The 10377-nt window shown below is 58.0% G+C and overlaps 1 protein-coding gene across 2 annotated transcripts; it reads right to left on the reverse strand.

The window, feature by feature from the left end:
* Positions 1-4890: 4890 nt before the first annotated feature.
* On the reverse strand, positions 4891-10257 carry RBPMS (RNA binding protein, mRNA processing factor). 2 transcript variants are annotated; one of them, XR_001463642.4, is made up of 9 exons: positions 10158-10257; positions 8362-8439; positions 8247-8285; positions 8082-8144; positions 7537-7687; positions 7125-7255; positions 6790-6859; positions 6551-6654; positions 4891-6258 (listed from the first exon to the last, which is right to left on the reverse strand). XR_001463642.4 is itself a non-coding variant. In XM_015276622.4 (8 exons), the coding sequence occupies exons 1-7, from the start codon at positions 10215-10217 to the stop codon at positions 6797-6799; spliced, it is 585 nt and encodes a 194-aa protein (XP_015132108.2). In that variant the 5' UTR covers positions 10218-10257; the 3' UTR covers positions 6550-6654; positions 6790-6796. The 2 variants fall into 2 exon arrangements, 1 of the variants encoding a protein (XP_015132108.2); XM_015276622.4 differs by lacking the exon at positions 4891-6258 and having other exon boundaries at positions 6550-6654.
* Between the last annotated feature and the right edge of the window lie 120 nt (positions 10258-10377).

The following is a 10377-nucleotide window of genomic DNA, read 5'->3' on the forward strand; positions in this document are numbered from 1 at the left end:
TGAAGGAGTCTTTGGTGTGTTTTAATCTTCTCAATGACTTATTGTTCTGGGCTAACGCTGTCATCTTTTATCATTCTTGTTTGGGGGAGGGAGAAAACCACCGTAAATGAAAGCTCGCTGTAGATGCCTGATGTTGGTTGCAGTACAGACTGCCTAACATGGAATGTAGCCAAATTATGTCCTCTTGATAACTTATTTTTACATACTGAACCAAAGTCAGTCAATGCTCATATTGTTTTCACAGCGCTGCAGCAGAGGGGCTGTCCCTCAGCTCTTCTGGGGTTAGGATCAAAGATAAAACAGGTGAGCGTGATACCTGCCAACAGTTTGCTGCTGCCTGCGCATGAGCTGCTGTCTTGCCTGACGTGTCAGGATTGGAGCAGAGGCCGCTGGATCTGGGCACACCAACAGATGAAGAATAAGGCTTTGTTGGTGGAGCGCTGAACACATTACGTCTGCTTGGGAAAGTGCAGGAGGAGAAATAAACTTCTGTAAGTGTAACATTTATCCTTCTGTATGGTATACCGGCTTTTTAGAGAGTGCTCTTTTGTGAAACAGGCACTTTGAACATGGTACGTGTCAATCCTGTGTAAAGCGATGCTCAACACCAGTAGGAGGTTCCTTTTATATTTATATGTATGTATATAAAAAGCAAGCAGCACACCGGTATTGAAACTTGTTCCTTCCCTTTTCTTCCAGGTTAGCACAAGTGATTCATCTTAGAGCTTTTTACTTTTCCATTACAGCTCTGCTTTAAAGCACCCGTGGCACACCTGCAAAACTATTCTTTTCTGTCATCTTCATTCAAAGGCAAAGATTCACTTCTGTCTGCTGCATTTTTGAGCCATGATTTTTCTGGTGGTGCTGCTTGGACAAAAGCAGAGCTCTTGGTGAGCTATGAGTTGCTTTTCATGCCTTATTAGAGTACCTTCCCAGTCGTCTTGCACAGCCTGACCCTGTGCTGTGGGCTGGAGCTTGCAAGGCAGGCTGTGATGCAGTTACCTGTGCAGTTTCTCCACTGAAGTGATTAAGAGGGAGACTAAAGATGTCTCTGGCTACTTTCAAAGATGAAAATTACATTAAGTCAAGAAATAAGAGAGCAGGAAAGGAAGATTAGCTCGGTGTGCTGTGGTGGCATTGTCAGGCTCCAGTGTTCAAAAGAATAGAATGGTCCAGTTGATGTCCAGTTAGGAAGACTAGACCAGTTACTTTCTCTTCTTGGCGGAAGTCTCTGCTGAACTGGCAGGGAGGGCAACATAGGCTTTGAAACTTACTAGGGTAGAGTCACAAAGCTTGAAAATAGCAGTCAGGATGCCTACGCTAGCCCCTGAGAAGTAGCACAGATAAACAGTCATGAAGAAAACACAAATCCAAAAAATAAGAAGGAGCTCTTCTCTTCTGCGTGGATTTGAGGGGCTGGGTTCTATTTCTGTATCAGAGATGCTCCCAGCTGTCAGTCCCATGTTTTTGGTTTTTTTTTTTTTTTTTTTGTTGTTGTTGTTCTTTCTTTTTCCCCCAAATACCTCTTTAAAATCAAATGGCATATCTTGAAAATGTCTCAGACAGTGCCAACATAAGTCTGTTTGCTGAAAGCATTTAGCAGCACTCCCATCCACTCGCTCACCTCACAGCATAATGTCCAAATCAGTTTTTTTGGTGAAGTTTAATGTAAGAGTTCACAGCTGTTAAAACCGTAAGCCTATTTTATCTTCCTCCACAGTGTTCCCATCTATGTTCTCTCTGCAGGGTGCTGGCCCTGCTGCTGCATCACCTTGTCCAGATTAGCCAGGCACAGAGGGTGTTCACCTCCCCCTCCGTGATGCTGATGGACATATGGACAGGGCCCTGGGGAAGAGACAGCTTTCTCTCAGTGTCAGGAGCTCTCAGGTATGTCAGTGCTGCCCACGTCATCCTTTTGCTTGCCTCATTGAATCTTTAGCCTGGGGCTCCAAGGAAGCTGTGGGGAGGAGGCATTTTGCCCTCTACGTGGATAGCTGTGAGCTGAAGTGTATCAGGAGAGGCGTGAGCTGAGCCCATCGCTGCACGCAAGTAAGCATCCAGGCTAGGCACTGCTGGGTATGTGCCTGCTCGTCCCCATCCCCAGAATAAAAGCCCTGTATCTTGAAACCAGTGCAGGTAAAATAGCCACAGGGAGTCGTAGCTCTGAGCGTGGAGGTCTCTCAGTTTGTCTCCTAAAAGTTGCTCTGGTGAGGAGCTATTCCTCCTCCTGTACCATGATCATTCTGGAAGGGGGTGGAAAGCAGCAGGATTTTGCATGGTTGAATGAGAAAACTGACATAAGACAGTTTGTACGAGGGCTAATCTATAATTCATCATGATCACTCCAGGCTTTTAGAGAGCAGGGCAGGGAGAGGCAGGGAGCCCTGCTGCGCAGCATAGAGCCCCCACACGTGGACGCGGCTGGCCTGTGCTGTCACTTCAATGAGCACAGGCAGGCAGTGCTGGGCCACCGGGGATGGCTGGGCCCCGCTGCCTGTGGGTGAGGAGGGGCTGCAAGCTGCAGAGAACTAGAAGAAGCCTTGGTACTGACATCTCATTATTTCCAGCTTTGTTGCTTGCTTTCCGGTCGCTGCTTATGTACCAGGCTGAAATTCCTTAGTGTGTTGGTGCCTCAGGGACTGCTGGCAGCTACGTTTCTGGGAAAGCGTTTCTGATAGGGCTGAGGGCGGACCCGCCGCCAGGTGAGGGTCTGATGGCTGTTGGGGAGACAAGAGCTCAGCTCTTGGTAGGCCAGACCCGAGACCCTGCTTCTGATTGCTCATTCCCTCGGTGCCACCCAGCTTGCAGAAGAAGACCTTAGAAGCAGGTCTTGTTGCTGCTTGCTGGCCCCATCTCTGCTGCTTTGGGGTGCTGGCACATGCAGCAGGCCTCAATCAGACAGCCATGACCTTGAGAACTTCATTTGGGACCCACGTGCTATAGACTGTGTCAGCCTCGTGGACTGAGTGTTGTGCAGAGCAGGGGAAAGGATGGTGAGGGCAGGAGGTTTTGTTGAGTTAATTTTTTGACTGTACCTGCCCTTCTGGGCTCACGTCCAAGGCCTTGAAGTACTTGTGCGACTTCCTCCCGTCTCCCTTGGTTATGTTACATTCTCCATTCCCTCCTGAGCTAGTTATTAATTATGAAGGCTGAGGAGATGAAGTCCAGACTCTGCTAATAGTTGACTTACCCATATTGTAGAGGCAGCATTTCAGCAAGCTGCTAATGGTCCCTCTCAGCTTTAAACCCCTCCACCACTTTGGTCTCTGGCCTACGGCAGAGGAGGAATGCAGCACTCTGGCCTCGAGTGCTACAGGCCAGCCTCAGGTCTTTGGGGCCTGCCATGCCTTCCTGCTAGCTTTCCTCCCAGCCTGCCTCACCAGCAACCGTGCAGCCATCTCTTGGCCCCGTGCTGCCTGCCTAAACCCCGGTGCCATCCCCTTTCCCCTCCTGTCCCTGTTTTTCATTCACCGAACTCCAGCAGAGCCAGTGGGAGCACTGCCACCTGGCCACGGGGCAACCCTGTCTGCCCTTTGCCCTCCCTCCGCAGTGCTCAGTGCTGTCTGTCCAGTTTGGGGAGCCAGCAGTGGGGCTTTCCCCCTGCCCCCACCCTGGGGAGCGAGGGCACAGGAAGGGGCTACTCTCATCCCCGCTACCTGGCTCAGCCTTGACCGCTGGGGACTGGAGAGAGAAGGCCTTGGGAAAGTGGGAGCATTAAGAGTGCCTCTTCCCTCGTCTCGTTTTTTCTAGCTTCGCCTGTGCGTACCCATGGGATTGTCCATGGCACTGGGTGCCAGAGTTGGCCTGGGGCTCCCCAACACTGTTTTGTAATGCTGTTGGCGAGGCCTTCCTGTAGGCGTCCAGCTGTCCCAGGGGGAGTGCAGCCCCGGCCTGCGTGGGGAAAGGTCAGCGAAGGCAGAGGGGATGCCGGGCCCGGGCAGGCAGCCACTGCTGCCGGCCCTCATCAGCAAGGGGAAGGCCAGCCAGCACAGCACCAAAAACATTTTAGCAGAGGAAACAAAAGAAGGGGCTCGGGATATTAAATGTTTTCACCTTCTTTTTGCAGGGCAGCTCTTGCCGTGTGTCATCAGGCAAAAGCCATGAGCTCCCTCAGCCTGAGGCTGCTCGCTGCTGTGCTGCTCCCCAGCGCGCTGCGCCTCATGCTGAAAGGGCCAAGGATACAGTGTGGGCCGGTTCCCGCTGCTCTGAGCCAGGCAAGATGTGCTGCTCAGAACGAAAGCTGTGACCTGCCGTGGCCGTGGGTGGATTAGCATCCAGCACTGCGGCCTTAACCCGTGGCTCATCTCTGCCAACTGTGCATGCTGAGTGACACCGTGCCCCTTGCCCGCCCCAAGCAGTGAGCTGCGTGTGCTTGCGTCCTTCAGATGTGCTTGTGAGACTGAGCTCGCTGCTGGCATCGTGCTGCAGGAGCCTGTCTGCTGGTGGGGCTCCTTGGGGGGCCGCCCACAGTTATCAGGGCCGGATTGATGGAGGAGGAATTCAGAGCTTGGGCTGATGGGATGGTTTTTGAAAATTCTCAGCGTGTTAAATAATAATAATCTGGCCCATCGTCTCTAGGTTACATTTGCCTCATCTGCAGCTGAGCTCATGGAAAATCGCAGCTTAGCTCCCGCGCTCAGTGCCAAGATGGGGAGTTTAGAAACAAACCGATAACATCTTTATAAACTTGGAGCGTTTCTTACTGCTCGCTGCTCCCCCTTCCTGCCTGCGGAGCGCTCCTAGAGGCCGAAGAGAGCCGGGCGGCCGCCATCTGCCCTCCAGGCCCTGCTGCAGAGCTTGGCAGGTCGAGGGGCTGCCAGTCCCTCGAGTGTTTGCTGGGGTCCTTGGCCCCGACCCCATTCGGAATCACAGTACGCCACACTCCACGCATAACTTACAATAATCACTGGCTTTATTTTTAAAAAATTACAATAGAAAAGTACCTTTAAACATATTTCCAAAAGCGGAGAAGACAACATGGAAGCTCCTTTCCTCTCCACCAAAACAGAACAAAACACAGGAAACAGTTTGCTACAATAGTCCATTGCTGGGAGCGCTGTGCTGTCCCTGCAGAGCTACCTTGCTCGAGGCACCGCTGCCCACCCTGCTGCATGCTGGTGGCCCTGTGGCACCCCCTTCTTGCCCCCACCTGGGCAGCTCTGGCAGCCCTGTTCCCTGCTGCTTGTGGCCAAAGCAGAAAATGGAGGAGGGCGAGAGGCTGGAAGTTCTGCTCAGGCGATTAATAGAGATGGGGTTGGCACCTCCTTTTTGAAGAAACAAATGGGTTGATGGTTTTTTTTTTTCTCTTTTTTTTGCTTTGCTTTACTCTTCCTCATGCCAGTTCCTCCCGGTGCAAAGAGGACGCCAGCATGCAGTCCCTGTGCTGGATCCATCCCACCCTGTGCAACCAGCGGCCTCCCTTGGGCTCTGCTCCGCACGGACATGCTCTGCAGCCAGACTGGCATCACCGGGTGCTGAAGCTGCAGCAGAGCCCTGCAGCAGTGGGTGCGTATCCCAGTCCCACGGCCCGGAGTTGGCAGGGATCAGAAAGTCCAGCTCCTTGCACAGCAGTCTGCGTTGCCGCCCTTAACATCTTGGAGCAGCCGTGGCAGGAGAAGGTGAATTCTCACCTTGCTACATGTGTGGGCTGTCTCTGCCCATCCCTGATGTGAGCATCACACCTTGCCGGAGCTGTGCAGCAAGCCGTTAACATCGTGCCAAGGTAAGAAAGCTGCCTGTCGTGGCTAGCGCCGCGTGCTGCAGCCAGGAAGGGAACCCCAATGCTGGCAGTGCATTGGGGTGCAGAGGCGATGCTGATGTCGCCAGAGCACTGTGAGCACCACAGACTCTGCTGAGGCAGCGTATGTCCTGGCCTTTGGTGTGTGGCCCGTGGATGGGGGGGGCAGGCTGCTAAGGGCATGCTGCTGGGAGGTTGAGCACAAAAACTGTCATCCAGCCCAGTGTGAGATTGTCCTGTTCAGAAGTTTGGTACAAAAATACTTGCTCTCGCTTTGCTTTTTTTTTTTTTTTGCAGTCTGCTTTCCTAGGGGTGTTTGAAAATACTTTTCAAACGCTACAGCAGTGCCTGTCAAACCATGCTTTCAGCAGTAACACGCTCTTTCTTACAAATATACAGTGTAAAAGAGGGAAATATTATACTGGGTATGCTTCTCGCTTTCTTCTAGGAGAACAGATGTGTGATAGAGGCTGTGGGAAAGTCTTGGAGGAATCCAGACTTGTGTGAGGTTTCTTCCTAGCCTGCAACAAGAGGGGCACAGGTTACAAACGCAGCCTGGGGGGAGCAGCAGCCAGCCTGCCCCTGTGCAGGCACATCTCATGGGCATGGGGCAGGCATGGCACTGGGACATGGCCACTCAAGAGGGCAGAGTTAAGTTGTGTTTTGTGTTTAAGAGGAGTGTGACCAGTGTTGCTGTAGGGCAGGAAGCTGTATGGCAGAGAGGGGGTGGGGTGACAGGGCAGTTGGAACTCCCACCCCCGCTGCGGATGATAAGCACGGGGACAGCCTGTGCCCAAGCACTGCGCTCCTTACCAGCACACTGTGGTTCTGCGGAGAGCGTGCGTGCCCAGCAGCCGCCGGGGGGCTCTGTTCATACCCACAAGACTGACCGTCGGCCGCCATCACACACCCGAGACCTGTTGGTGGCATTGCGGGGCTCAATTGAGGATGGGGCTGGCGTGTCCCCCTTCCTGCCCAAGTTTTGGCCGGCACCGCAGGTGCACTCCGGAGAGGAGAGCCTGGGGACACCGAGCGGCTCTGGGGGCACTTACACAGCATTCAGCAGAACTGACGGGACTTCCAGCCCTGAGACCCAGCCTCGGAGGGAGGGAGCCAGCGCATCTGCAAGACATGGGGGCAGGGGGTGAGCAGGAAAAAAAACTGCGGCCAACAAGAGTGCGGCCGTACCCTGGGCCTGCAGTGCTGATTCCTCCAGGAGCAGCACAGGTGCTGCCTGTCAGGGCCGCCTCGACCGGGGAAGTATGAGGCTGCAATAATATTTACCGTTGCTCTTCCTCTGGGCAGCTGGCCCCAGAGCCCCCCTCCTCTCCCTCCCCCTAGCTCTGCCTGTGCCAAAGGCTGCAGTGCTGTGGGCCAGCAGCATTACCTGGGCATGCAGCGAAGCAGGGTATGTGAACGCAGGAGGAGGTAGAGCAGGCGCCAGCTCCGCTGGGTACAGAGGGTACGGCCCCCACACTTCAGGGCTGCCGGGGTAAAGTGCAGGCACTGTGAGCTCATCTGCAGGAAAAGAAGGAGAATTAATCCTAAAAGCAGGGGGAGGCGGACAGCAGGTATAAGCTCTGCTCAAATGGCACTTCCGCCCAGGCCACCATCACCTGCCCACACGTCATCCCAAGCACAAGCAGCTGGATTCCAAACCCAACCACAGTTGCTGTGCCTCTCCAGAAGCTCCCCTGCACCCAGCTCCTAAGGTATCACCACCCCAACTGCTTGAGTAAGAAAGGGGCATCGCCAGGGCCACGTACTGGGGGGACCAGGGTCAGGATGCAAGCACTCACAGGGCTCCCTGGCGATGAACTGAGGTACGGTGTTGGGAAGGGGCGTGCTGGGGTTGGGGGTGCCCACCAGCTTGCTCTTGGCCATCTTGGTGTTGGCCTTGGCAAACTCCAGCCGCAGCGTCTGGGGGATCTCAGGGTCGAAGCGGATGCCCTATAGGAAGGAACAGGGCAGCAGAGGTCAGTTAGCCCGAATGTTGTGGTGGGATGCTGCTGGCATCAGGGCTGCCCCCCCATTCAAAAAGCCATTTGGGCTAAAACAGCCTCGGATTTTGTCCCAATATCCCCATGGGCTGCTGGGGTGGCCGTGACCTCATGCGCTTGGCAGCGAGCGTGGCCCCGCGGCTCACATTCCTCTGACATCCTCGAGCTCAGCACCATATTTGGTAGTCGGCATCCCGTGTGGCCACGCTCCCAGCCAGGGATTAGCAGCATTTTGCCTTAATGTGAGGATGGGGAGGGACCGGGCTTCCCCAGGAGGTCTCCACGAGGTAATAGATACTGGGATCCATCTCTTTTGGCGTCCCCCAGGGGGTCCCAGCACTCACGTTCAGTGCATTCTTGGCGGCCTCAGCCTCTGAGCGGCTGTCGAAGCTCACGAACCCCACGGGCTGCGGAGAGAGGAGGCGAGGGGCAGTCAGGGCCAAGTCCCCACCACATCCCCAGTTGGTGAGGGCAGCCCCAGGCGGGTGGGGGCACGGCGCAGCCCCTACCTGCTTGGAGGTGAGCTTGATAAGCGACCCCTCGTAGCCCTGCGGGAGAAGACAGAAGCACCATTGGTCTCGTGTGGCCGCGGAGGCCCTCAGAGCCCCGTAGCGGGTGCAGTACCTTGAAGGGCCTGAAGAGCAGGTAGAGCTCGCGGGGCTTGATGTCCAGGGGCAGGCCGCTGACAAACAGGGTCCTCACCTGCAGGGGCAGAGCGTCAGCTGGTCGCGGGCCTCCAGGAGGCTGCCCAGGGCCTCCAGGCCACACTCCGGCACACAGCTCTGTGCTCACGGCCTCAAGGAAGTGCCCGCTGTGAGCTGCGTTCCTGAAAGCTAAACCCGCCCGAGCCTGACTTTCCGAGCCTGACTTTCCGGGTAATTTAGCCCCATGGCTGCGCAGCAGATAGGAGAGATAAAGGCCCTGAAAAAAACCCTCCGAAATTAGGCCTCACAGAGATGCGGCTTCTCCTCAGTAATGACTTGTTTTCTTTGAAAGTTCAAACGCAGGTCGGCCAAGTCGGGCCAGTGCTGCGGTGCTCAGTGAGCAGGGAGAGAAGCGCAGATTACAGCGAGATCTTTTTGGGGGGAGGGAATCCCATTATGGCTTTCCCCCCTGCCCGAAAGGAGAGGACAGGCAGAGGTTGGGAAATGAGTTGGGTTGTGGCCTCCCCAGCAGGGAGCCGTGGGGAAAGGCTGCCCCTACTCTGCCACGGAGCGGGGCTGTTCCCTGACAGAGGCTGTGGCTCTGGAGCCTTCCCAAGGCCTCACATGCCATGAGTGCAGGCTGGGGCGGGCAGTGGCACAATCCCCTCTGCAGGGATTGGGGACAGCTCCCAAAGGGAACCTTCCACGCCAGTGGGCTGACACCCTCCATAGCAGCCCCACCACCCTGATGCGTTCAGCCTTTCTCTCCAGCTCGCCTTCACCCCACACCACCGCTTGTCACAGCCCGGGGCTGTCACCCGGCGAGGGCGGTGGATGCGCTCCGGGGCCGCCCTGTGCCTCTGCCCCCCCCACCCCACACGCTCTGTTCCCGCTGCTGCCCACGGACAGAGCGGGGCACAGCCTTGCGCCTGTTTTGTCCCCTCCGTGCTGTCACCACCCCGCAGGTTTTCTCCTCGCCCTGGGAAGGGGACAGCGAGGGAGACCTGGCAGGCCTCGCTCTGGCCGAGAGCGGCCCGGGGGGGTTTGTCACAGCAGCAGCGGCCGCGGGCGGTGCGACGGACACCGGGGGCAGCGCCGTCGCCCCTCGGCCGCCCCAAGGACGCGGTCACACTCCGCCGCCCCTGCGCCGAGCCGTGCCGGTCAACTCGGGCAGGAAGGGGACCGGCGGGAGGAGCGCGGTGACTCATTCGCCAGGCATCCGATCACCTTCCCCGGCCCCGGCTCGCTTTAATGTTCCACCAGCGGTGAGCCGCTCGGCTGCCCCCGCCCCGACCCCCCGCCCGCGGCGTGACCGCGACCCGTCCGTGTGCCCGGGCACTCAGGGAGAGGGCGCGGCGGCCGGGAGGCGGCGGACACCGACCTCGTGGTGCGCTGGGAGCGGTCCCGCCAGGAGCCGAGCGGGGCCGCCGTCCCGGCTCCCGGCGGCCGTCCCCAGCGAGGCTGCGTGCGCGGCCGCCGTGCCACCCAACGGGGCTCCGCGCCGCCACCTCCGTTCCCGGGGGACGCGGCGACGTGCCCGCACCCCGCGTGCGTCCGAGCGCCCGGCGGCCGAGCGGCGTCCCAAACCCCTTCCGCCGAGGCGCACCCAGCTCCGGGCCGCCCCGGCCCCCCCCCAGCAACTTCCATCGCTTCCCGCCGCGCCCCGAGCCCCACGCCCAGGCTGACGGGACCCCGCGGACGCGCGTGGGGGCCGCCCCGCTCCCGCCCCGGGACCCGGCCCACCCTCGGCGGCCCCCCCCCCCCCCGGCCCGCTACCTCCTCCTCGGGCAGGCCCGGCTCGGCGGGGCCCTCCCGCTCGGCGGCGCCGCTGCTCATGGTGCCGCCGCCGCTCCGCCACCCGCCCGCGGCTGCCTCCGGCGCGGCCCTGCGGCGGGCGGGAGGGAGCGGGGCCGGGCGGGGCGGGGCCGGGCGGGCGGCCACACGGCGCTGGGGGTGGGACGTGGGGACGCGGGGTGGGACGGGGCTGGGGACGGGA

This window comes from Gallus gallus, chromosome 4 (assembly GCF_016699485.2).
Source record: "Gallus gallus isolate bGalGal1 chromosome 4, bGalGal1.mat.broiler.GRCg7b, whole genome shotgun sequence".
NCBI classification, from domain to species: Eukaryota; Metazoa; Chordata; class Aves; order Galliformes; family Phasianidae; genus Gallus; species Gallus gallus.